The sequence below is a fragment of the Onychostruthus taczanowskii genome, unplaced genomic scaffold, assembly GCF_017590055.1.
Source record: "Onychostruthus taczanowskii isolate IOZ18803 unplaced genomic scaffold, ASM1759005v1 scaffold16, whole genome shotgun sequence".
Lineage (NCBI taxonomy): Eukaryota > Metazoa > Chordata > Aves > Passeriformes > Passeridae > Onychostruthus > Onychostruthus taczanowskii.
The window spans coordinates 4,572,094-4,599,775 of record NW_024498795.1 but is presented as its reverse complement, the minus strand read 5'-3'; the positions used below and the strand labels follow the sequence as shown (position 1 = coordinate 4,599,775).

The 27,682-nt window shown below is 37.3% G+C and overlaps 1 protein-coding gene across 1 annotated transcript in view; it reads left to right on the top strand.

Moving 5' to 3' along the window:
- Positions 1-27,682, top strand: part of LOC121333140 (centrosomal protein of 192 kDa-like) — a 71,664-nt gene that overhangs the window by 22,118 nt on the left and 21,864 nt on the right. The window contains exons 18-42 of the mRNA XM_041399218.1: positions 10-158; positions 1,262-1,402; positions 1,657-1,984; positions 2,315-2,455; positions 4,898-4,962; positions 5,044-5,235; positions 6,762-6,885; positions 7,004-7,134; positions 8,740-9,754; positions 9,869-9,992; positions 11,080-11,251; positions 12,731-13,625; positions 14,750-14,898; positions 16,385-16,615; positions 18,038-18,163; positions 19,150-19,284; positions 19,476-19,539; positions 20,203-20,342; positions 20,470-20,562; positions 21,405-21,520; positions 23,033-23,209; positions 25,000-25,090; positions 25,800-25,976; positions 26,500-26,760; positions 26,973-27,082. Of these exons, the coding sequence (XP_041255152.1) occupies positions 10-158; positions 1,262-1,402; positions 1,657-1,984; positions 2,315-2,455; positions 4,898-4,962; positions 5,044-5,235; positions 6,762-6,885; positions 7,004-7,134; positions 8,740-9,754; positions 9,869-9,992; positions 11,080-11,251; positions 12,731-13,625; positions 14,750-14,898; positions 16,385-16,615; positions 18,038-18,163; positions 19,150-19,284; positions 19,476-19,539; positions 20,203-20,342; positions 20,470-20,562; positions 21,405-21,520; positions 23,033-23,209; positions 25,000-25,090; positions 25,800-25,976; positions 26,500-26,760; positions 26,973-27,082 (5,347 nt within the window). The remainder of the gene's footprint in view (positions 1-9; positions 159-1,261; positions 1,403-1,656; positions 1,985-2,314; positions 2,456-4,897; positions 4,963-5,043; positions 5,236-6,761; positions 6,886-7,003; positions 7,135-8,739; positions 9,755-9,868; positions 9,993-11,079; positions 11,252-12,730; positions 13,626-14,749; positions 14,899-16,384; positions 16,616-18,037; positions 18,164-19,149; positions 19,285-19,475; positions 19,540-20,202; positions 20,343-20,469; positions 20,563-21,404; positions 21,521-23,032; positions 23,210-24,999; positions 25,091-25,799; positions 25,977-26,499; positions 26,761-26,972; positions 27,083-27,682) is intronic.

Here is a 27,682-nt window from a genome sequence, read left to right as displayed (position 1 = left end):
TTTTTGTAGATGATGATATTGATGATGAAGAATTTGATAACAAACTAGAAGCGTATTTTGATCAGCTGATACAACCAGAAATAAGAAGAGACACCAACCTGCAAAACCTCTCAGAAGGCTGTGCAGCACTGAAGCTTTCTGAAAATGTCTTACTACAAGTAGGTTTAAAGTTCAAAGCTCAGCATGCCCAATGGCTCTTAAATATGTTAAACTTTCAGTGATTATATTTATTAGTGTTCCTAAACAGAGTTAGTTTTAACAGGTTTTTTGTTTCATTTTTTTATTTCTATAGGTATTAAGGCAACATGCTGGCACTTCTTTTTTATCGTACAATGAGTTGATAGATAATTGTTTTAATCACTTTTTTTTTTCATCTTGCATAGTAATGTCTGAGGTCTTATAAAGTGTGTAGTGACACAGAGACTTGTCTTTCCAGGAGAGTCAATAATTCTCTTAAATAATTGGTAAATATGTGGGAGTTAAATGCAGGCCAGCAACAGGCTGGTTTGTGGTTTGTCTTTGAGCAACAGTTAGCTCCATTCCAAACAGGTTGCTGGGGATTAACTGCCTTTCCATTTTCTTGGCTTTGCAACAATCAGTGTGATCCTGGCAGTCTCATGCTTCACCAGAGTGGAAAAGTGTGATTTAAACAATTAAACTGCGGCTTCTGAAATTTCAGAAATTTTCCACCTAACATCAGAGTTTCCAAGCTGTTTGGGAAGCGATGTTAACCCTGTACAAGTAGTCTGATAGGCTGCAATTAGTTGCAGCAGTGCATGAAGGAAGGGATAAATGGTTTTAAGAGTGAGAATAACAGAGCTCTGCTCTCAGGGCTTCTCTGTGCAAGCTGTCCCTGCTTCACTGCCTTGTAGATAGACAGTAGGGTAGGTACAAAAGGCTCCGAGTCTGATTTGGAGCCCTCATCCAACAAAGGGTCAGGTAGGAGGGAAAGGGGTGTAACACAGAACCCTTGTTGAAGGGAATGAGAAGTTGTAGTAGGAATAAGAAGAGATCTTCCCATCTTCTTGCTGTGTATGCTCTTGCAGGAACATCTATGGATTGGCGTGGCCAGGAACTTCTTGGTGGTAGAGGCTTAACTAGAGGTGCTGGCTATGGCAGTGTCGTATGAGTGAACAAAGTATCATTAATATGTTTTCTACTAGAGATTTTTTTAACATTCTAAAAGGCCCTGTAGTGTTATTTTTTTCTTTTGTATATCTATTCTAGTGGAACCTAAATATTTGATATTTTTTATTTAAAGGAGAACTTCCAGAATTCTGCTGGTTATGGGGCTGTGACTGGAATAGACTCTAGAAATGCTAGTGATGAAGATTCGCAAAATGAAGGGATAACTGGATGTCCTGTGCAAAGAGAAATGCTGCCCAGAGCAGTGCAGCAAACGGTATGAAATTGCCTTTTGAATTCCTGTTATTCGTGTAGAGTGAGACTGTCGTCGAAGATGGCAGTGTATTTGAAAACTTGCTGATCTTCTGCTAACCACCCAACCTTCCTTTATAAAAAATTAGTAGTACCACTTTGGTTCTAGGCCTGTTTTTCAAGCGTAGTCAGCTTGGACTGTTTTGTATCTAGAACTTTTAATACATGCAGTTAATAACTGTGTTTCTGACACTTTTCAAATGATTATTGTTTTCAAAGACTTCCGTGACTGCTGGGGATGTGCTGGATTCCCACACAGCTGCTGAGCTGCGATTAGATTCCTTGTATCTCCAGTGCGTGGACAGCCATAAAGCTGATGTCTCAGACGTCCTTCCAAAGCAAGAAGTAGAGTCCTCTGTCTGTCAGGCTGCTTCTTCTGATGCAGAAGTGCTACACACAGCAAGAGGAATTGACACCACTCCTGAGGTTCTTCGTGCAAATGCACCTCAGGCAGATGCAACTCAATGTAAAGTTGGTCTTCCTGATACTTACCTGTCTCCAGCTGGGGACAGCTGTGAGAACTTAAGTCTTGTTACAGCAGACAAAGGTAGGATGCTTTACATACAAGCTATCCTTAATTTAAACCTGTCCATGCAATTGTGACCATATTCTGTTGCATGGAAAAAGAAATAAAATTGTAAGCTAGGCATTTTTATTTAGTTGTAGGAGTTGGTAATAAAAACCAATGTAGCATGAATTAATTCTGACTTGCTATTGTTTTCAGAAACACTGATTGTTGTGTGTTGTACTTAACTGTTACTTATTTGCTGATGAAATTAGTTCAAGCTTGCAGTTGCAGCAACTTGAGCTTGCAGCAACTTTTGCCATATCCCTTTTTTATTTTAATCCACAATGTAGCATTTGATGTATCTTTTAGGTGATTTACCGCACAGCATCGTCTATCAAAATGAGGAGGGCAAATGGGTGACTGATCTTGCATATTATACTGCATTTGATGAACAACAAGATTTAAATATGTCTGAAGATGATAAAAGAAATGAGGAGTTCCTTACTGGCTGTATGTAATCATCTTTTTAGTTAACTCTTGTTGTCTGTAATGCTATTAAGTAAACTGTCTTCCTTTCTTTTTTTCCACTTCAGCAAATCAGTATTTGGTGTTTCAAAGCCTCCAGGTTTTAGATACTACAAATTATTTGAAAGCTGATGCTGATAGTAGTCTGTAGTGATATGGTCTCATTATTTATAGTGCATAGCTTCTTTCTGTGTTTCCTACTCTTCCCATGAAGTGTGTTTTAAAACAAAACAAAAAGCATTCTAACATTTGCCATGGGTACCTGTTGTGTGAGCTAAGGCAACTCGTCTCACTTTCAGAGTTTTACCTTTGGACTTTAATGATTGTTTTCTTTTCTTACAAGGAAAAGAGAAGAGTAATTTTGTGTTGAGTGATGCTTATAAGAGAGGAAATAATTATCAATGAGGAATAACTACAAAATCAAATAGAATGCAAGTACAGTGTCAAAATTTGAGAGACTTCAAAGTGTTGAATTGGCTAGCTGCTGATTTTTTGTGAAGTCCCGTAGGAATGTCTTGATGCTGAAAAATGGTACTGGTACTGAAAAATGTTGGAGCTTTTTGAGGGACTTTGGGGCTCTGGTCTTCCCTTGAATTCCAGGCTTTTTGAACCTCTGTTTACTTTCAAAGTAGTTTATTATCCTTAAGCTATGTCAGACTGATCTTCACGAAAGTCTATACATTTGTCATACAGGCTTGGATAATACACATGCAGTGCCATAGGCAAATAGATTCCTGTCATCGGCTCATCTGTTTCGTAAGAGATTCAAGCCATGTGTGCAACAGCATTTCTCTTAATCTCTCCTAGTTTCTAAAGCTGCCATGTAGGTGGGCTAATGTATTCTCAGGATGTCCATGGTCCACTTTAGGTTCTTCTTTCTTTCAAAGCAAATGCTGTGTAATATGGTGTATTTTGAATGAGTGATCAAACAGGGTTGACTGGTTGAAATAATGTTTTTCAACACTGTAGTGATTTTCAACTGGTTCAAGTAAATATCATATCATATCATTTGGGAGACACTTTCCCATCTACTATGTCAGTAACATAGAACTCTTCCATGTTTTTTCAGAGTCATTATATTTCAGACACCTTCTGTATCTTAGACTTGAGTTGTCAGGTGATTAGAATATTTGACTGTTGTAAATTTTTCCAAGGCTACTTATGTTTTTCCACCTGATATATTTTTAAACACTTCCTGCTTTCAAGTCAATGAACTTACTTCTTTGCGTGGTAGATGATAACACACTGACACATTCCATGTGGTTGGCATTTTTTTGGCTGCTGGTCTGCTTGTCTGTCTGCAGTGGTGTTTGACAGCCGAAGAAATTTTATTTGTAAGGACAGAAAGGACATGTTACAGCTGACTCTTTGGAGTCTCATTTATGACGCATCTCTCTGTCAGCAAACTGTGGGCACGGTGTGTTCTTGTATGGAGTAGTGCAGGAGTGCTCACTTGACAGCGTTGGGTGCTTCAGAGTCTCTGGGGGCTGTAGGGCTCATATAGAAGATAAAGAACTGCTGCTGACTGAGAGTCAACTGGCTATAACAGCATGTCAGTCATAGTGCCAGGTTGCCTTCAGGAGATGAGCTTTGATTGCTCAATAAAGATGTATTGCAACTTTGTGTTTTCCTCAGAGTATGTGTTGTGACTTCCCATGAGTAGTTTTATGGGCAACACCTGTATTCACCTTACAAGTTTGCGTCCATTCTCAGCTTTTGCCCTGTGCCCTCTATGCCTAGGGATGCTCTGTGCACAAGGACATGTATTTTTGAAGTTTTGATGAGCTTAATGATGCATTAACATTGCAATCAGATGGTAGATTAGTATCTCTTGATCAGTTTTTCACAACATTTTGGTGAAGGGATTCTTAAGTGCTAGTTGTTCTGTAGATGGTAATTGTGAAAATAGTACAGGCATTTGAATTCAAAGTAAGATTGAGTTATTTGGCCTGTTAATTTGCATGGGTTTTTCATTAATAGGTACAAGCCAGTGCCATCTTTCTTTTGCTCCAATTCAAAGGTACCACCTTGATGGAAAAAATTTTCAGCCCCAAATATAGATTTGGTCTGAGTTAGCTATATGATGATTGGTTTTAGCTAGTATGGGTATCATAACCTATAAAAAATTATAGTTTAGCTTGGGGCTAAGGCTGTTAGAAACTTTCTTTATTCACCACTAAGTTAATTAGCTAAATGCTGATTTTACTTTGGCTTTTAAAGATCCGGCAGTACTCCTTTAAAACTAATTTAATATAAATTTTCTTAGTGATATGGGATTGAATAAATCCTAGTGTGTCCCAGACTGTCTCAGGTCTACAATTCTATGTGCAATAACTTTCCATCAAATTGAGTTTAATGATGACAAATAGTAATGATGGCACTTAGTAACTTTTGCCTTATTTTAATAAATTTTCTCTTGGTTTTAAGCTGAAGCAGCAGCTATGATTGCGCAAGACCAGGAAGAATTTGAGAAAGCACACAGGCTTATGCAGGTAACTAATGACCTCGATGTAAACAAAATAGTTTTCTAATTTATTTACAAATTGCAACTTCTGAAATCTCTTTGTCTGCAGGCAGGAAAGGTAGGCAGTCCAAATGCATCTGAATTAGCAAATACTTCGTGGAGATCTGCTAATAGCTTCATTCTGCCAAGAACATCTGATCTTCATAAAGATGCCAGCTATTTACGTTTGTCTTTGGGGGAGTTCTTTGGTCAGAGATCCGAAGCTCTTGGATGTCTTGGTGGAGGCAGTGATGTGAAACGGGTATGTGTCTAAATGTTAGTATTGAGAAACAAGGAAAAGACAAGACAAACAACAGCTAGCACTGCTTTTGTTATTTTGTAAAGAGTTCTTTATCAGATCTAATTTTCCAAGTTGATTTAGGAAGGAAATTCTGTGTGTTACAGGTGTGGGTTGACTGGTTTCCTGCTGGAATTTCTGATGTGAAGTGCTGGCTGGTGTTTTTGTTGACTGTTTATCTTTGCCTTTTGGTCAGGAACTAATTATGTGCAGGATTACAGGGAGAAAAGTACACCATATACAGGAGGCATGTTGGAGGTCCCAGCAAATTATCCACACAGTTGAGTGAAATGTTGGTCAGACAAGGGTATTTAAACAGTGAGGGCATTTCTGAGTGGCTGTTGATGATTGATGTGCTATCTGGGCGTGTCCAACTTCAGTAAAACTGCAATCATCTACATTCTGACTTTCTGACACTTGTATACTTCTTGCATCGGGTGGATAGCTGGCACTTCTCTCTTCTGCTGTTGGTAGACAGGATCTCATCTGTGTTTCATGCAAAAAAAAAAAAAAGGTGGGGAACAATGAGAAGAAGTAGTCACACATGCTTGTGTAATTCACTTGTGTCATGAGGAATTCTTGGAGCTGGCAGAGTTAGAGTCTATCCTAAGCATTCCAAGGCTTAGTGGCAGACTATGCTTTCAGGCAGAGATGATGTGAGCATGTGTACTTTATTTCTTTGTTTTGAGTAACTGGTATAAGTAAGTTGTGTCCTGGTTTCAGTTGGGATAAAGTTAAGTTTTCTTTGTAGCAGTTAGTACAGTGCTGTGTTTTGGATTTAGTATGAGAATAATGTTGATAACACACTGATGTTTTGGTTGTTGCTAAGTAGTGCTTACTCTAAATCAAGGACTTGGGAGTGTCTCATGCTCTGCCAGTGAAGCAGGTGCACAAGAAGCTGGGAGGGAGCACGGCCAGGACAGCTGACCCAAACTGACCAAAGGGATATTCTGTATCACAGAACATCCCACTCAGTCTGTAAGCTGGAGGGAGTTGGCTGGCATGGATTACTGCTCTCTCCGGGACAGCCTGGTGTTGTTGGTCTGTGGCCAGTGAGCAATTGTGTTGTGCACCGCTTGTTTCTCTTGGGTGTTGCTCCCCTCTCCTTCCTTTCCGTTACCAGTATTATAGTTGTAATTTATTCTTGTGTCCATCATTAAACTGTTCTTATCTCAACCCACAAGGTTTGCCCATTCTTTCCAATTCTTTCTGTCAGGAGGAGGTGGGGAGTGAGCAAAGAGCTGTGTGGTACTTAGTCACTAGCTGGGGTTCAGCCATGCCAGTTGTCAGTGTATTTTATGTATGTATAGGAAGTGCAGTGTATGTGTTCGCATTGGGCACTTGCAGTGCTAGGAGGCACGTGTTATTTCTTAGTGGTATGAGAGGTGTACTGAGCAAGCACTGCAGGCCAAAACTGCTTTGGAAGTGCATTGAACCTATTTGTTAATTCTTGAATTTACTCATGCTTTATTCTGGGTTATTTTTTATAGCCATCTTTTGGTTACTATATTACGTCCCCGAAGAAAAGGCAGCCTGTTCCTTTGCTAATGCGATCTGATTCATCAGGAGGTGACATCGGCCGAGAGATTTCACAGTTATCTGAGGTGTTTTCAGGTACTTATGGAACAGCTCTTTTCTATGGGGCATTAAGGGAGCATGTGTATCCAAGAATGCAGGTTTTTAGACCATTTCCTTGCTGTAAATTAATTATTTTTTATGTTTTTGTTGTTAGATGACTCAGAAGAACAAACAAAAAAACATGCAAATTTTACCAGCTCTGAGGGTTCAGGACATAGGGTGGATACTGCTGCTGGAGTACATGAAGATATTAATACAGATGCTGCTACCAAAAGTAAAACAAAGGTATTTCTCTTTAAAGTGCAACTATGAACTGAAACAAAATTCAAATTATTCCAATTATTATTGTTTCTTTGAATACAGCTAAATTCTGACTTTCACATCAGCTCACTGCTTTTTATATTGATCATTTGAAACTATGCTAAGAAATAGGGGCACCTACTAGGGTTCAAAAGAATGGCATGATCCATTAGTGGTCGTAAGTCAGGTGATACTATCACCATCTTGTTTCTTCCCACTTCACTTGCTCAGTCTGTCAGCCCATAGTTTTTCAGAGACTCATAGGCTGTTGATGTTCTGTGATCAAGTTTCTGAATTTCAGCTGTGTCTTCCCTTTCTATTTTTTTAATGAAACAGCTTGCCTTTACTGTTGAAATAAAATCTTTTAGTTGATAGAATTTAAGACTATAAGCATGGTGCAAGTCAGAAAAAAGTGTCTTGTTAGTTTGGTAGTCCTTGATACCTGCCTTCCCTGCCTGTATCACCTCCCTAAGCCTGCTGTCAACACTCCTCCTAATGCAGGTGACAATGGTGTCGAGCTTCTTTGCCTGGCTTGTGGTCAACTTCCTGTCTGCCAGGACCCTCAAGTCCTTTTCTGCCAAGCTGCTTTCCAGCTGATTGGCCCAGGGCCTGTACAGGGCCCTGGGGTTATTCCTCCTTAAGTGCTCGTCTGGGCATTTCCCTTTGAACTTCTCAGCCAATCTTTCCATCCTGTTGAGGTTCCTCTGAATGACACCTGACTCTCCTGGCCTATCAGCCACACCTCCCAATTTTATATGATGATGGAACTTGCTGAAGGTGCCCTCTGCCTGATCATCCACATCATTAATGAAGTTGTTGAACAGTACTGGCCCTTGTCTTGTTCCCCAGGATACTCCTGGGAACTCACCAGTGAGTGACTGGCCTCCTGAAGGACATGGTGCTGCTGATCTACCCTTTGAGCCTGGCAGTTCAGCTTGTTGTCAGTCCAGTCATGGTGTACGTGTTTGCTCTGTGTGTTGCCTGGCTTTTGATGAGGATGTTGTTAAGTCATGCATGCGTATCTATAGGAGGTGTTTTCAGTTCTTCCCGAGTCTGTGTCCGTCGGAGAGAGACAGAAATAAACTGGGCTCTGGACATGACTGTCTGCCTACTCCATGCCCTTTGCTAAGAATAGCTAATATGAAAACTAAAGAAGAAATCAGACTTGAGTAATGAAAAAGCTGTAGGAATAGCTGTGTCTTCTCTCCTTAGAGGCAGATGATTTCAAGTTAGTTTGGAAATTATTGTATATTTGGTCATGGTAATTTCTCTGCTGTTTTCCCTGATAGGATTTTACTCCCAATTCTTTCAACTGAACTAAATAAAGCGTTTTTGGATTTTAAAAGTTTCACAGGAACTAAGGATTTCTAGTAGGCAATACTTATTTAATCTAGAAAAGCCTTTGTGAAGCAGACTTAAAAAATCAGGAGAATGAGAATGTCTGTTGCAGTGTTCCTTCTAGACAGGTGTTTAAAAATGCATCCATGAAGAATGTTAATATATTGCCATATCCTGAAATGCAAACACGAAACAAAACACTAAACAAAAATTCTCTTGCTGTGGTGCTTAATTCATTTTGTTTTGTTTTAGGATGGAATTTGTAAAGGCAAGTTTGAGGATAGCTTGTCTAATCATTCTGACTCTGTCCTGAGTATCAGCACAATTGCAAATGCTATTGCTAATGCTTCCTCCAGTGCTGAACCTTCCCAACTAGCTGCTATGATGATGGCACTCTCCAATAAAAGTAAAAGAACACGTGTCCTTCCTGGAGCTGTTAAAGAGGCTGAACTCTCTGCTAGTGAGGTGTTATCCAGCAATGAGGAAAATAGTGCATTTGATGTGGAAAAATACCTCAAAAAAACAGATGAGAACAGATGTGAGAATGAATATGAGAGTGTCATGAAACATGAGGCATCTGTCCAGAACCTTACATCTGATACCTTTTTACTGGGTAAAGATAAACATAAGGATGCTTTTGCAGAAGATTGGATGAATAAACATAGCAAGCAGCAAGGAATAGAGAAGCGATTGCTTGATAATCTTAATGAAGAAAGTGACAGTCAGAATTTTTCTAGGCTGTCTGATATTCCCAGCCGCGGAGATGTAATTGCAGATCATGTTCGATGTTCAGGAAAGTTTTCAGATTTGGTAAATAGTAAATATTTACAGTCAATGGATGCTGCTATTAGATCAGAGACACTTAATGAAAATGAAACCACACATGGAATTCTCTCAGCAGCAAAAATGGAAGTGGCACAGCGAAATCCGCTTGCTTACCGGAGCAGCAATCTCACTAATGCATGTGGTATAGGAGAAGACAGAGAAACAGTTGATCAAGCAGCAAATGCTGTTCCTGAACCCTGTAATGATTTGGTGGAGGGAACTGCAGGAAATACTCTGTCCTTCAGCAACTTAAAACCTGCCAAGCAATCTAGTAAATATGTCTCAGTAAGTCCTACAACAGCCAAGCCTGTGCAGAAATTGAACAATGAGGAGAGGAATCAAAATACAGAGAAGAGAAACAAGGATGCCAGTACTCCTCGTAGGGGGAATGCAAAACATGTAACTTTTGAGAAGCTCTCCCCAACTTTCCAGAATAGTACTGGTAAGTAAACCTATATAAATACAATTAGTTGTTGAAAAAACTTTTTTTTTTGGTCAGTTAACTTGTTTCCTGTCCATAAATAAATATGGTGCTTAAATTTTGTTTATTTGCCAGAGCATAAACCCATTCTACCTGAAAGTGACTTAAATCTGGAGGGGGAGCAGTGTAGCTTCAGACCTTCAACTTCACCTCTGATTCATTCTTCTCCCAGTGACACTTCTGGAACAGCATTTTCAGGGTAAATTTCTTGGTGCAGGTTACAAGAATTAGTGCTTCATGAGGATTGTTGACGGATCATGTGTTAGTTTGAATGTTGACTGTGATCTTTATTAAGCTAAGACTTCATTATGGTGGACATGATATAGACCAATGAAGATGTGTTTTTTAAACTTAGAAGTGTTTTGCTCCATCTGGTTCTCTGATTTGTATCATTGCTTATTGTGGGAGAGGGTGGGTAGAAATATTTGTATGGCTTTTGACTATTTTGTATTTTGATACATACTTGTGTTCAAGATTTAAGGTTTCCTTAGCAACTGAAAGAACAATGTTTCTTAAATGAGCTCCCATAACAGTAAGTGTCATAAGATGGCAACTAAATTAATTCTGTAATCTAAAACACAAACATGGTCAGTAGCTGATGGTTGTGTGCAGTCTCATAAGATGAGGCAAATGATTTCCCTGACTTAACTTTCAACTTCATAGTTTGGTATTTTACTGCTGTTTGTGTTTGTATGTTATTAGAATTACAGGCTGTGTGGCATTTCTCAGAAATTAATATGTGCAGGAGAAGATGTATTTTTGCAGGCATGTTATATAGCTCTTAGGATTTCCAGTTAAAATTGTTAGTGACTTTAATTGTTGTCATGTTAGCTTTTTTGTTGAGCAAAGTGCTGAGAGATCTTGTGTTTTCAGGTATTTGAAATAAAGAGAATCTCAGCAGTGAATAGGATGCCTAATGTGGGATGGCTGGGAGGTTAAATGATTTCATTTGACTTTTTAATCTAGTTAGATACAAGTATATTGATTCACCTCTTTTAATAAGTTGTGTTGCTGCTGTGGCCTTAGCATCTGAGTTCAGTTTTGGAATTCTTGTGCTTTACCTATATGGATTTATATAGAATGAAAATGTGTTTTACGTACATCAAAACCAGAACTTGGAAAGGTTAATTGAGACCTAATTTCTCATTTCTACTGACTGCATTTAACAGAACAGCTAATTAAGTTGACTTTTAGAATAGTATAGGTAGTGGGTAGCATTGATTTTCTTGATGGCAACATTAAAAATATGTATTTTAATATTGGCATATTTTGAATCTCTTTTTCAGATCTGAAGTGGACTTTACTTGCCCATCACATTGTCAGGAATCTCCTTGCAAAGAGAATGTGGTACCTCAGTCTGTTTATTGCAGTCCGAGCATGAGCAGGTTAACCTATGTCTCTGTGCCTGGCAGTACCCGTAAGAACCCAGCAGTGATACATAGTCCAGGGACATACTGGGTAAGAAGAAAAACCCACTTCACCTCACCTTTGCCCCTAAACCAAAATTTATAGGTCAAAGTAATTCTAAATTAGAAAAGCCTTAAGGGTTTTCAAACAATTTTAGGATATGCTGTGCATAGGGGAAAGGTATACTTCTTTCCAGCTTCTGAGTTATTTGAAAATTTGAGTTTTGGTATCAACTGTGCTAAATGCACACACTCTAATAAATGCATAGTAAAACAATCAAAGAGCTAGGAACTTCTGAAAAAGTTTGAGTTGATGTATTTTTTCTTTTAATTTTTTTCAATAGTTTCTCATTAAGTCATTCTGTTCTTGGAATGTGGTGCAGTATTCCACTAGTATTTTGCAGGATCTATATTGCTTTCATCATACCTGAGGCTCCCTTGCTGTTCAGCTTCAGCTGTTAGGAGAATAATTTTCCTGGCTTGTTTTTTTTCCTGGAGAAATATTTGTGAATACATAATGTAGCTTGTAGTACTTTTTTGAGGACTGAAACTATAATTTTCTACCTCTGACAGTCATTCTGACTGTTTTTACTGGTTTAGAGAAGAATGTACACTGAGGGTGAAATTTGTGTTGAGACTTGCAGTCTTACACTGATTAAAATAATTGGCAATCTTTTATCTGAATTTGTGCATTCCTTGGAATCTGTTAGGTCTCCCCCTTTCCAAGTGTGTGTAATTGTGGATGGAATTTTAAAAAACAGGCACATAAAACCTGAACAATCTTTCTAACTTACATGCAAATGTGTAAATATGCATGTGTAAATATGAGTTTATATGCATGTCTCTGTAAATATGAGTTTACATGCATGTCTCTGTAAATATGAGTTTCCATGCATGTCTCTGTAAATAGGAGTTTATATGCATGTCTCTGTAAATATGAGTTTACATGCATGTCTCTGTAAATGGAATGCTCTGGAATGAGCACTCTGTATGAATGCTCATTCCAGCTATACTATACCTGTCAAAATGGCAGGTCTCTGGGCTTCAATGATTTCTTTTTGTGAGCACACAAAGAAAATGTTTGTATCAGTGCATTTTTGTCCATCTCAAATCCTTTTCAGTTAGTGGTTTGGTTCAAGGCCATTCAGTTTGTTTTTTGGGTTTTTTGTTTTTCAATCTGGCTAGTATGTCTGGTGTGTTATCAATGCTGTTTTGAACACAAATGTAAAAATACTGTACCACAGAGACCGCTGTGAAGAAAATCAACTCCATCTCAGCCAGACCCAGTAGAATGTTTCTTAAGGATAGCAGATAGGTTGAAGCTGGAGGTTTTCTTTTGCAAGGTGAAGAGTCATAGTCAAAAAAGTAAAACTTCAGACAAGACAAACTTGATTATTTATATTGGATGGCAGTCTCAATAATGATTGGACAGAAAAGTTTCCTGAACAGGCAGTACCAGAATTAGGTGTGTCTTATGTACCCTATTGCTTTTCTAAAATATGTAATACTGCATGTTATATTTGTTTATTAGGGTGAAGATGCTGGTGAGCTGAGCACAACAATAATTCAGGCCAGCCCAGTTCCTCCGCAGGAACACAGAAAAGAAAATCAAGAAGACCGTTCATGTCAAAGAAATAGAAGAAAAGCAGTACATGGTATTGACCAGGGCCATGGAGAAAATGAACTTGCTGGTCTTCAAAGAAAACCTCATAATGTACTGGACCAAGAACTGGCCAAAGAAGGTTTTCTGAGGATAGATCAGCTTCCATTTAATCCTTCAAATGTACCAGCAAATCATGAAGAGCTAGACCGTGTTAAATCAGCTTTACCAAGTAAACTCCGCTCCTTTCCGCCCCTTTCTGTTAACGCTGATGCACAAGAAGTGTGTCAGGATCAAACAAACAAAGCACAGAGACAAGGATTGCCATCTCAGCATGTATTACCTGTTTATTCTGGATTAAACACCTGTTTGCCATGCAAACAAAACTCATCTGGTGAACAGCATGTTCATATATCAACTGGTAAATCCCATGTCACTACCTCTGAGAGTCAAGCAATTTCTTCTGTCCCCACCTTGCTTACAGGACATTGTCTTGCAACAACTCCATTTGCACAACAGCATCTGGGAAGTAAACAGCCTCCAGGAAACGCAGTTCTGTCTCAGTTTCATGGCTGCAGCGCTGCAGGTTTTGGCCTTCCAGCAGGTCTTCCTTGTTCTGGTATTCCAGCAGGACATGTTGAGAATCCACTTATGTTAGGAATTCCTTTGGGTCCAAATATTGGTTCTGGCTTTTTGGGTGCAGCTTCACTTTATAACCCACACAGTACTTCATGGAGTAATAATATCTTAAATATAAAACCATGTACTGGACAACCTCTTGGAGCTGGGGGAAGGGAGTGGGAGTTATCGAAGTCACCTGGTATTGGTGAGTGTGATTTTTACAGTGTGTTTGAAATACAGCTGTGGACAGGAATGGTGATAGTGATGTCGCTAATGTTATAGCAAATAAAATTAAGATGGTACTAAGTGTAACTGCAATTATTGTTTATGCAAACCCTATTACTAGTTTTCCTTGTTTAATGTTGTTCTCTGAATTTAATGTCTATTTTTATAGCTCCCCTATTGGTCTTAAAAAAGGTTTCTCAGAATTTCAGCGTTCTTCAATATTAAGTAGTTTTGTGTTTGTGTAAAGGATCTAGACCTACCTTTCACAGGAGGAAGAGAAATCCTAGCTGCAGTTCAAACTAGGCAAGACAAGTCATGCTCTTGAAATTCCATTGTATTTTACCTGGAAGGTAGAGGACATTTCTATTGCCAGCCTAACTTGGTATTAGCAGTCAGTGAAGGCCAAAACTCATAAGAAATTTCAACCCCATGGAGGGTTGAAACTGTTTGCTGGTTATGAAGGGAAGGACAAGCTGCCAAGTGTTTTCTGTCCTTTCTGCTCTTGGTATATAGACTTAGCTCTAAACCTAAGCAACACAAATTACTATTTAATTTTAAAAACTTATTTTAACCTACAGTCTTGCTGTACTTTTTTATTTCTGGCTAATTCTTTCAGCCTAAATGACAAGCTAATGGGGCTGAAAATTTGAATCTGTGACAGTTTAGAGCTTGTTTATTGATTGTTCCAAATCATTGATCTTAGTGCATTTTAAAATAGGGAAATACTCCTTAGCTCTTTTTATGCTAACAAGATTTTGTAATAGTAATGTTCAAATTTTCTGAGCAGGGCTAGTGCTGATTAAATTGTGACCACTGAGTGTTTTATATCAGGTGTATATATATAAACTTTGTGGGTCTGTGTGGAATGTACCATTTGCATAAGTATTTGTTTGTGTGACAGTAGAACTTTAAGATGTAAAATAGAAATGATCAAAATTTCAAATTTCATGCTTGTGGAAAACATTCTTATGAGAACTGTAGGAGTCAAACATTTCCTTGCCTTAATGAAGCATTTGCCAGATGAGTTCATAAACTTGGTGGCAGCCTGAGAGTTGATTTGCTTCTGAGTACTTGTAACTAACAGGAGCATATCTTCTTCCAAAGGGCATATAAAAGTACCAGAAGAACTGAAGTTCCCTAATGCCTGTTGTGTGGGAATTGCATCACAGACGGTTCTTAGTGTTTATAATCCAACTGACCGGTGGTTGCAGGTCAACATTGGAATACTCAGTGTTTCAGTTAATGGGGTAAAGGTAAGATATTTTTTTTTAAATAAAACTGAATAATACTGTAATATTAAGTATATAAGATTTCAGTACAGATATCATAAGTAAAATCAAGGCCCTCTTTACAGATATGTGATTTTTTTCCCTGTTTTATCGTTAATATGCACAAAAGCAATGCTACTTTATTTAGCCAGGCCGCCTGACTTCCTCCAGCAAGTAGACTTTGTGAAGTAAATGTCACATGAGGTAATTGATCTGTAGAATTATATTGTGTGCATGAAATGTGGAAGGTTTGAGTTTATGGGTTATTCATTCCCACCTTTGTGTATGCAAGAAAAGCCACCCCTAGACCAGAAAACATCCATGCTGAGGACTGTTACTGCGAAAACATTTTTGGCAGTCGCTCCTCTTTTTATTGAAATCAGGAGATCTTGAGTGATGGAAAATGAGCAATATTTGGAGCAGGCTTCAGGCTAGAGGGGTTGTTCTGTGGGTAGCTTGTGGGCCATACACTGGCTGTCTTGCACTTCAATTTAATTAAATATTATAGAAGTCTGTTATCATACTAACAGTTCCAGAAGTAAAATATCTTGAGAACGAGTTAGGTTCAAGGTCCATCAGAAGGATTAGATTTCTTTTATTGATGAATATACTTAGTAGAGAAGAATATAGCAACAGAACAAGTTTGTTGTCCACACTTCAGTTCAGTTGTAGATTGTATGAAGTGTTGCTTTTTTCTACTTTAAAATATGGTTCATGCTGTTTTTATTTGGTCCATATTAGTGAGGAATAGCAGACAATTATTTGCTTTAAATATTGCATCTTATAATTCTTAGAAATCCTGATCATATCCCTCAGTTACATTCTTCCAGCGGATGTAGCATGTGTCTTCCCAGTGGTATGATTTCTGGTTTTGATCTTGTTTTCTTAGAATGCTTCCTCTTTAAAGAACATCAGGCCACAATTTTGTGTGCTCGTGTGTATGTATATATATGTGTGTGTGTATATAAGAATAAGGGTTTGTTGCATAATTTTCTAATCAGCTTCACAGAGCTTTTTATGCAGCTCCTGTAACCAGCAATTCTGTTGGATCAAGAGGTGATTTTTTTAAATGAAATTGTTTTACAGTTGTTTCCATTAACAAACACATGCTATTGTTTGCACGGTGTGATTAAAACCAATGTTTTTTCAGTCAACTTTGAGATACACTGCTGTTCTTTCTCAAAAATTAGGGTTTTACTTAATAATTTTCCCAGTGTCAATCTTTCACTAGATGGTAGAAAGAAACCTCAGCAATTTTCAGGCTGACTTGTCTGTTTAAATTAAAAGAAAAGGCCTGCAGTTGAGCAGGATGCAAATGGGCCATGGAGATGAAGATGCATTAATTAAATGGAGGAGAAATATATACAAAATGTCTGTGTTAAGCAGTGGTGCCAGATAAACATGGTATTTGGAAAAGAAATGTCTTCTGATAAAAGGCCTGTTTGCAAATGACAGATATTTTGTTTTTCAGGTGGATCCTATGAAATATCAATGTTTGGTTTTCAAGAACAAAACCATTGTAGGACCCTACTCTACCAATGACCTGAAAATACTTTTCTTACCTTCCCGTTCGGGGATCTTCCAGTGTATCCTCAATGTTTCATCTTGGCCAGTTTCTGCAGATGCCGAGACGATCGTTCAGTCAGAAGCTTTGGCAAGCAGGGTAGTTCTGACAGCAGTGGCTGAAAATCCTAATTTAGAAGTAAGTTGCTGCTTTTTGTGGGTCTTTCGTTGTTGCAGTTTTGTGAATAATTTAATGGCACTGGAAAATAATAGGATTGCAAGGTTGCTCCTCAAAGAAACCTGGAATTTCTTATGTTTTGAGTGGGAATAGAAGAAAACTTTTGAGAAGCGTATTGCTGTCTGGGAAGTTCCAATTGTGCAAAAGCAGCTAGCTGGAAATGAAGGATTCTGTGTGGAAAGAATAAACTAAAAATTACTTTTTCGTTGTTAAAAGACTGGGCATTAGTTTTTCATTGTTAATGCCTTAAACATCTGATGCTTACTAGGTATCTGTTGTGTTGGATTGGGCATTTAATGTAACAAAAAGCATTTCTTTCCAATTGTAAGGATTTCTTTATTTTTTACATCATGTAGACTTTGTCTAGGTTTCCCACTACCTCTAGCTTGTTTATGATTGTAGAGAATATTTTATTATTTTGGACTAATTAAAAATTGAAAGTAAGTGCATGCATAAAGTGCTTTTGTCTTTGTCTTATCATGAAGAACAACCAGGTAGGAGAGAGTGTGACATTAATAATTAAATCTGGCTTCATATAGTTCTAGATTTAAGAGTATGGACAGGCATAAAAAGGCTTGATGATACTTCTGGAGGTGCCTGAACAAATGACATGGTAGTCTGGGACATGGTTGATAATATTTTCAGTTATCAGCCACAGTTGACTTTTTTTTTCCATTTATGGTGATCTTTTAACTTGCTTTGGGCTAATTATGTGTTTTCAAGTACTGAATGCACAGGAATGGATATAATTTAAATGATCCTTCCCTAAATTTATATTTCTTTTTAGTGCATTTTTTTTATTCTTTCACATGTAGTCTGTTCTTCATAGTATATGGTTCAAACTTGTGTCATGTTCAAATAAAATTTAAACCCTGTGCTCAATCTCTGCATGTTGTTACATTCTTGAGATTGGAAAAAATACCAAATAAAAGCTGCATTTTGCTGCAGATCATGACACTTAAGCTAGCAGAAATTAACTGTCCCTTATTTTCTTAATTTTCAACTTGCTGAAATGTATTTTTAACTATGTGAAACTGACATTTCTTACTTGCTAGTAATAGTCATGGTTTAAACTTACTTTTAATTTGAATTATCCAAAATAACTTGATTGTATGCTGGATTTTGGTGGATAAACATTGTACTAAGATTGGCTTAATTGATTGAGGTAAAATGCATGAAGATAGCCAATTGGCAAAGAAACCTTCTAATATCAAAGAAAACATGATTCTTAGACTCCTCCTACCCCTGGTAGGAGGTTTGTATTATATGTGGATATAGGGTTTAGAGGGTGGAATAGGTGAGTAACATCCTTTCTTTCCTGGTACTTCTGTAGGGTAGTGTGTTTTGAAGGTTTTCCTGAGTTCTGCTTTGTTTTAAATCTAGGTGGAATCAGGAAAAGGAGATTGCCTGGATTTTGGTGACTTGCCTTTTGGCAATTTGAAGGCTCTTCCCCTAAAACTCATCAACAAAACCCATGCTTTTATGCCAATTAGACTTATTATTAACGCAGTAAGTACAGTAAACTTCTGTGTGTGAGTTAACATCTTGTGATACTGAATTTTAGTATCCCAACACTTCGTTACATATCATTAAGAAATATATCTTGGACACTCAGTGTAAGACATCCCAAGAAGTCTTCTTTTGTTAGTCAGGAAATAAATAGTTTTTGCAGGGTGGTAATATGATTCTGTTGTAATAGTACCAACAAAAATGCTTCTGGGATAGGTGTGTGGTGTTTTGTTTCATGTCTGTGGTTTACTTTCTGAAGCTTAGCCATGGGATTCTGCTTCTGCTGCTTGCTTTGATAGCACAGGCCAGCAGATAGGATGAGGGTTGTGTTGCCTGAGCCTTCCCTTTGAGAAGCTGAGGAAGCTGGAAGCTTCCCTCTTTGAGAAGCTGAAGACATATTCCACTATTGAAACTGAACAGCTGACTGTTCAAACAAGCAGCCAAGCTTGCTGCTACCAAGTTTAACATATTCCTTCTTCCTCTGGCGAGAGCAGGACTCTTCTCTGTATCTGCTTAGTCTCCCACTATATAATAGCCTGTCTGAAAGGTTACAGTGTGGTCCTCTGCATCTCTGGCAATGCAGTTTTCATGTTTTTGGCTAGGCTGGGCTGACTGCTGATTTGTGCTGTGGGGAGAGCTGGCCTTGTTTCCTTATGCAGGGGAAGAAGAAAGGACTGGCCTTTTGTTAAGGTGGATCAGGTTGTCTTGGGGACTAGTGATGTTTGGTCTTGAACAGCCAAACTTCTTGAAGGCTTAAGCTAACTAGACTCTGCTTGTCCCTTTTTGCTGCAAAAGGATTTCCTACTGGTTTTAGGGGGTTTGCTGGACTATCATATACTTACCAAAACCACAGCCTAATTTTTGATTTTTTTTTTCCAAACTACTTGGATCATTTAAAACTTGTCTTGCATTTCTCAGCTTTGTCAGCATTGCTGTTGCTGGCAATAAGATAATTAATACTTGTAATTTTTTTTTTTTTTTGACAGAATGCAGTAGCCTGGAGGTGCTTCACCTTTTCCAAGGAACCTGTTAATACTTCTAATGAACAAATGGATGCAGTTTCTCAGACAGCAGCTCCATCAGTTGTAAATCATGTGATCCATGCAAGCTGTGATGGGCAAGTGAGTACTTTGTAGTTGGTCAATTCTTCTTTTTACTTGCTGTCTGAAATCACAGTGCTGAATATTTGAGTTCACAGTAATGATTTTTGGACAGCACACATTTTGCATGTTCAGGTTTTGTGGGTGTTTTGTTTTCTCCTCTCAATAATTTTCTCCCTTCCATAAGGTGAATCAACCAATTTATTTTTCAGGATCCTGAAGCTTTAACAGTTTGGGTTCTGTTCCATGCACCTAAGAAACAAATTTCTTCTTCAGGTAAAGTAACTTGATTTTCATTTCAGCTGAAACAGATTTGACTTTTAATGTATATATGTGTTAGAATTGCAGGAGCAGGCTGCAAACTGAAACCATGTTTTGTTTGTGTGTGCTAATATTTCAGGTATCATATTAATTTTTAATAACTGTAGGAGGCAGAATGTCTCTATTATGTCTTAATCCTTTATATATTACCAGGGACATTTTTACTTAAGTATGAAGCTATACAAAGTTTGTACTGCAAGATGCCTGGAATTTGTGTTAGCTCTTTTTACTGAGGGAATTAAACCATCATTTAAGAAAACATTACATTAATTGCAAAATAGATAATAAATTTGAAGAAACCTCTGAGTTGTTCTGACTTGCTGAATAGAAAATAATATATACATCAACTAGTTTGGCTGGTGTGGTAGGATGGGTTTTTTATTTGCATTAGTAACAATTTCAGTCACACATGACAAAAAGGTAAAACTCTTAAATAAGGTCCTGTGAGACTTTATTTAAAAGAGGAAAAAAAGGTGTTGCAGGAGTAATGGGAGACCTGTTATCACCCCACAAATGTGTTAATATTGAGGAGTAGCTGAAGTGAGACATGCATCCATAGGAATGGCCTTTGCTGTTGGCAGACTTGCTTGCTTTTGCTACTCATGAAATTGTTCCTAGATTCCTTGGGTCCAGCAGAGGATTTCCTGGCAAGAGTGGATGTGGAAGTGGATAGTCCAGGACCTAGCACTGTGATTAAAAGTATTTTTCTCAGAGCAAGAGCTGGAACAGCGAGGATACATATTCCAAAGGACTTAGAGGTTTGTGTGTATTTGCAAACTGTATTTCAAGAACAGTTTGCCTCTCCTAGCCTCCTACTTTTGTAATGTTTGGTTTTATTATGTATGTATATATATATACAAACATGCACTTACTTTATTTTTGCAGAAAATACATCTGTCTACTAGTGTGGGTTCGACAGTCAAGCAGCAGCTGCCATTGGTAAATGCTGGAAACATTAGTGTACATTTGAAAGTTAAGGTAGGTTGGCTTTTTCCTCTTGAAATCATGATTTTTGTGCTGTTCATATTGTACTGAAGCTAGAAGTGAGCCTTGGGACTTTAGCTCAGCTCTGTGGTTTGATAAAAGCTTTACAAGTTTACATATGGGGAATGAAAGAAGGCAAAGAGATTAGCTTACTTTTTTGGAAAAAGCATATGGGTGTTCTTTTGCTCAGCTTCAGTTTTATTTGTTATAACAAACATACCTTTATGATTTTTACTAAATTTTAACTAAAATATTTGTTATATGTAAAAGTAGTGAGGCCTGTGCTGCACAGCAGGTGTTAGTTAGCTGGTAGAGTAAAACCTGCTTAAGGCAAAGATGAATATTAGCATTGGGAAACATTTGTATTTTCTAACAAAACTGCACTAGTTTTTAGTGTACGTCTTGCCAACTCAGAGTGAGTTCTTTTCAGATATGCAATGTCTTTACTTGACCTTTTTGAGAATCCATAGAAAGTATGGTTCCAGACTGAAAGATAACTAACCACATTTGAAACTTGCATTTCAAATTCAACAGAAGGAGCAGTTGGTTCCATTTTACAAAAAGAGATTTGTTAGCCCGTCATTTCTAAGATCAGAGGCCATGGAAATAGAATCTATGACCCCTATCACAAATGCCACATTAAGTGATGATACTGGGTGCTAATTGATAAAGTGTTGAAGGCTCCAGGTGTATTGAAATTGTGCACCTGTGGTACATGCAATTCACACAATCGAATTGTATTGTATGTATACAAATGTATGTATCCATTTTGTAGAAGTGTTTAAATCCCTTAAAATAGGTAACTAACCCTCCCTTTTGTCCTTGCCTGCTTTCAGACATCAGATCAAGACAGCTCCTTTGCTGTTAAACCTGAGGACCTTTTCCTTTTTCCTGGAGAAGAACAAGTAGTGACTGTCCAGTTTTTTCCAAAAAGCACAAGAACTACAGAAAGGTAATACAACTGATTCTGTGCTGCATGTGTTAAACTGAATTACTTTTGACCTTAAGGTAATGAACAAAATGAAAGTTTCACCTATATGAAAGTCTTTGTCTTCAGTTGTTTTCATGAGAGTTCTCATCCATTACAAAAGGATTTTTAAGGTTCACTACCATTTGTATAGAATATCTGCCTCTTCAGGTGTGTATAGGATAATGAATAGGTAATATTTCCCATCAAGAAATATTCTAAGACTTGTTTAGTGTAAATAAATGGAGTGAATCTGTGAGGCCCTTTATATGGTAGTTATTTCTGAAGTACAACAAAGCTTCAAAATACTTACCTTCAGCAGCCCCTTCAGTTGCTTCCCTCTTTCTCTCTCTGCTTAGGCAAGGAAAATGTTATTTCTGTTTTACATGTGAAAAATGTCAAGAACAGATCAAGATCCTAAGTATTCATTTGTCTGCTGTAATCAAATAAAAGTTTGTTGTGTACAACACTAATGTACAAGTTCCTTTTGCAGGTGGATGAAGCATTCATAGTTTTGCTCATTAGTACCTGTTGAACTTCATTCTGCAGAACAAACTTGATTGGTTCAAGTGACAATTAAGATGTCACATGAGAGTTTTTGGCAATGACAAGGGTCTGACTCGTTTCTCCAGAGCAGCTTTTCCTCTCTTGCTACATGATTTCCAGTTTCTGCAAGAATGGACAAAGGAGTATCTTGAAAATATGTTCAGCTTCACTGGCTAGCTTAACCAGGCCTCCCCAGTGCATTTAAATTAAACAATGAAGTTCTGCTAGTGACAGTATGATCCTGTTGGATAGGTTGAATTTTTACAGGTTTGAGGTACTCAGGAGGATTGGAAACTTTGTAATCTACGTCACAGTGCTGCCAAAAGACAATAAACTAACTGAGGCAGTAACCAGGGTCCATGTTCCCTGCTGATGGGATTCAGGGCTTTGTCAGCAGGCATCCAAGGGATTTGCTGACAGCTAGAATGGAGGTTCTTGAGTTTTTTTCTTGAGTTCAAGTCTCTCTGTGCTATAACAAATGATTCAGGCTATTATTTAAAAGCTAGATTTCCTTCCTTGGTGCTCCTGGATATCTCACACCTGTAAAAATTCAATGAAGTTTCTCATGGCATTCAAAGGGCATCTCTTTAATCTACAGCCAGACTTTGTTTCTTTCTAATTTAGTCTGTCAAAATAATTAGAAATTAGTATGGATGAAAAATACTTTGAGCTGTAGTCTCTGAAATATTTCTCTGAATTATTTCCAGATGAAATATTCCAGAAGACTTTGTGAGGTTCATGTGGCATACGTACTTACAGCCCAAAGGATTTAAATGTAGGGCTATACCTAAAGCTGGCCTTTTTCATAAAATAAAAAGAAGTATTTGTATTTTTGCCTTAAGAAGGTGGTTTTAAAAATGCCTATGTGTAATATTTTTTCAGTTATGTTTTGATTTCATCAGCTAATCTTGTTCTGTTGTGGAATTTAAATTTATGGATTTATTTTTAAAGTATCTTGAAAATCCTTGTGCTGCCATCTGGGCCTGAGTTTGAAGTGATGATAGAAGGTGAGGTAGAATCTGGGAAAAACAGACCTGTGACTACAGCTGCTGGGTACTCAGACATTCCACCCATCCTCTCCAACAAGCAGTTCATTGCCTGGGGAGCAGTATCACTTGGATCATCAGTGTAAGTATAAGTTGGACAGTTGCTCATACAGAATATCATGTTAAGCATTTTATATTGCACTTATTTGAAGTAAGATTTCCCATTCACATTGATAGTTGGCAGTAATTTGTTCTGTGCCTCAAGTGAAAGAAGCAGTATATTGCAGTTATTTTTCTTGTGTGAGAAAGTTTTGAAACAAACTGATCTTATTTTAGCTTTGTGTTTTCTCGAGGACTCTTTAGTTATGATTAGAATATCTGGTTCTGTAAGTTTAGTGTGTCATGTAAGTAGAAATTAGGAGAAAAGTATTTTTCACTTAAGTCAATAGAAAAATTCTGTTGGTTCTTGATACCTTTCTCTTGCTAGAGATGAGTTATGCTTCATTCCATCAATTACAATGAACAGAATCAGTCTGTGTAATGTAATTTGACCATCTGAACAGCATAAACTGTTGAACATCCCTTAATTGATTCGAATGTGTTTCAGGGTTAAAACTTCTAGTGTGGAGAATCTGTTTTACCCCTAATTATGAATTACTTTATCCTTCAGACTACTTATTGTCCACACTTTTTTAGTTTCAAGTTTCCAGGTTCAGTATTCTATGTTTTAGTGAAACTGTTCATAATTGTTAGGATATTCTTTGCTTCTTTTATATGTAATGTCTGCAAGTTTTGCAGATTTCTGAACTTCTAGTAATTATTACTTGAAGGACTAATCCACTGTTGGTTTATACTGAACTTTGGATTCTAATGATCTAATGATGTTCGTGGGGGTTTAAAATCAGTCAATGTTTGTATCTAAGAACTGTTTCTAATAGCTACATTTCTGTTTTTCTGGTTTGTTAAGGTGTGGTGTGCTTCTAACAGGAGTTTTGGTTATTTGGTGTTTGGGAATTACTTCTTCTTTCCTGTATGCTGCTATCTTTTTGTTTTCTGTTCCTCCTGTAAAACAGTGTTGAGGAACCCTTACTTTTAGGAAGCTGAAATTATTTCTGTAGTTTTGTTTCAACAGAGTGCAAAAGAGTGTCTGCCAGTGTTGATAGAGAGAGGTTTTGCTCTCTCTGTCCTCTTTAATTCTATCTGCATGATCTATTCTTTTGCATTGTAGCAGTTTTAGGGCTTGTCAAATTCATCTGTCAATGTTTTTTGATTTGTTAAAATGACAAAGGCACTTGCTCTTGCTGGAGATGTTTCCTGTCTCTGCTGAGGAGAGCTCTGAGTACCAGAAGCCTGGTTGATGCTAGGATGTATCACACAGAAAAAAAATATTTCAATCAACCTGATTTTGTTAAGTGACCGTAACGTTCTCTGTTGCTATTGCCTTGGGAAGTACATGAGAAGGAAAAGTTATCCTGAATTTAGTTCTTTAGAACTGTGAATCTGGGCCAGACTACTCACAAGACACTGTTTCTGCATAAATAAGTCTCTCTGGCTAATCTCATCATAACTGTGTCCTGAAGTGGGGATTTTTAAGGAGTTTTTGTATTGATACAATTGCTGGTTTCTTTGAAAGTTCAGGCTGTTAAGTACAGTACTTGAACTTCAGAAAAGCTATATATTTTTAAATATATATATGTATATTTGGGGATTTTTGCTATGAGTATTTGTGTGTTGTGGTGTATAACAGTCTAGGGTGTGTAAGTTTGGTAATACAGAAATAACTTTCTCTTTAATATATTCTGTTGCTCCAAGAGGTGATTTTTTTCCATTAAATTACTTCAAAATTGACTGTCCCAGTTCCATTGTTTCCATGAATTAATATGTGCAGTTAATTTGTTTTTGCTGTAAAATCTAACCAAATGCATTTTTCAGACAGAAGAAGTTAATTCTAAGGAATGACTCTCCATCTGTGACCCAGCATTTAAGATTGTTGATAAGAGGCCAGGATCAAGACTCCTTTCAGGTGCCTACCATTAAAATTTCTCTTTAGTGTTTATGACAGTTACCAGGCTTTATAATGAAAATGTGTTTGCCCTGGAGTGTTAGCAGGCTGTGTATTTGTGTTGAGACTGCCAAGGTGAATGTGGTAGCGGAGCTTAAGCTACGCTGGTATCCTATCCTGAAACAGGAGCGCTGCAGCAAACTGGAGCTCAGTTTACAGCTCTCTAAGCTGCTGTTTCACAACAGAGTCAGTACTTGGTGCAGTGATCTATCAGTGGCCCTTCCTGCATGAGGGAGTCTAGATGAGGAAAGAAAAATTGGAATTAGCCTTTAGGAATTACCATGGCTAATGGGTCTTTTTGTTATGTAACCTGCATTGATTTATATTCCTTTTTCCCTCAAATGTTCAGACTTTTTCAATCTAAAATATTTTTACTTACAGAGAATTAATGTACAGCTGGTAAAGTTCAGCCTTGACAGGTTGGCGATTGAGGACAGAAAAGTCTGTCTAAACTGAGAGGCCTTGAAGTGTTCATTATGGGAATATAAAGTATCTTGGACTTCATCTTTTTCATTGCATATTAAGCTTTGCAACTTTTAATATGTCATTGTCAAAGAAGTTAATGTGGACTTCAAAGAAGTTAATTCTTCCTTCCACGTGTAGTAAATTTTACTGCTATGTTTTTTTTTCCTATTACAGTCACTCAGTTCTGATATCTTCTTTTTTACAGCTGCAAAGTATATTTGGATCAGAACAACGCTTAACCAGTAACTGGGAACTCAAAATGCGTCCCAAAGAAGATACTAACATCTACCTGATGTTTACACCCACTCGAGTAACTTGCTGCTTTGCAAAGCTGGAAATCAAGCAGCTGGGGATTCGATCAATGCCAGGAATTAAGTTTACTGTAAGAGTCCCACCATAACTTGTAAAAATTTTAAATGTATTTTTTTCATAATTATTGAGAATCTAGTAGTGAATAGGTGTTTCTGTCAAAAACCTGAAAATTCAAGATGAGTATTATGGATATCTGTATACTTGTGAATGTTATATGGGCACTAAATGTTATGCTTTGAACATTAGTATCAGTTTTGAATATAATTCTTTCCTTTGGGAATGATGAAATATTGTATGTACTATATTAAAAGTAGCCTAAGATTTTAACTCTAGAAAGTGTTAAAAATCTGAACTTGTCTTGTTCTATAGGTAGGTCTTAAACAAATTTGGAAAGTAGAATTTGAAAATGATTGAGTAAATTTAGGCTTTTCTGTTTCTTGCAAAGGCTTTTCTGTTCACATTTTTAACATTTTCATTTGTTTTTCTGTAACTCTATATAGTTTACCATAGTTGTACATAAATGTGTTTTACTAAGAAGCTTTTTCCATTTGAAGTACTTAATTTTTTTTGTGGCGGGTTTTTTTCTCTCCCAGATACCGTTATCTGGATATGGAGGAACAAGCAATATAATTTTAGAAAATGTTAAAAAATTGTCAGATAGCTTCATGATTACACTGGAAGGGTCATTGTCTGCAAGATTACAGAAAGCTTCCTTCCACGTGAGAAACACAGGTTCCCGGGCTGCCTACGTTAAAGCGCTGTGCTTGGGAAACCTGCAGGCAAAAACAGTGATGGATCCTCAGGTTATGACAGTGTCTCCAGAGAAGTTTGTACTAAGAGAAGGAAGACATGAAGTAAGTACAGTGCTTTCTTCTGAGCAAATTTTATGAATTTTAATTAAATGTCATCAGTGAAAATGTCTGACTAGTTCTTTATTAAAATCTCACCTATTTTTTGTTATGTCCCGTTTCACTTGTATTGTAGTAATCTGTTAACTCACAGTCCAAACATTAATACTAAAAATAAAGGGTTTTTTCCTCAGTGTGTTGTGTATTTATTTTATCAGGTGATTACTGTAACATGGAATCCAATGGAAGAGAACTTCCATCCCAGCATGTTGGTATCGACGCTGTGTCTTTTTTGGGGAGACGAAGTTTCTAGGCAGCAGTATCGCAGGTAAGATGTGCTTTGCTGTTATAATAAACAGATGTTTAATAAGAAGTTAAAGCTAGAGGTATGTGCTGCCACAAGTATGGTTTTCATGCTTTTCCAAAAAGAGCAAGAACAAGTTAAAGATGATGATGATATGTAGAGATCCATTAAGCCTTGCACATGTAAGTTGTTGATGGAAGTGTGCTCATTTGTGGCTTTGCTTACATACTGTAGCTAGAATCCTAGTTAAGGATTTATTCTATTTTAACTTACTTAAGTTCAAGTGTGTTGAGTTTTGGGGAAATGTTTTCTTTTTTGTATTGAAAGAGATCTGTGTTCTGCCTTGGTGTCTCTTTCTAATGTGTATGTAACTTTAATTTTTAAAGAAAAGGCTCATGAAAAGAATAGTACTGAAATCCAGGAGTATTAAGTTTCAAACAAAGTTCATATCTTGATTTGCTGAATTCTATTGACAAAGAATGTGTTTGAGTACAAGTGTAAATAAGAAAAATAATGTCCACATATGCTCATGACACACTAAGGAAACTTGTTGAAAATATTTTGCTGATCTTAAATAGTGGCTGTGTTATTCTGCATTTCAGTTTGTATAACTCAAGCACACAG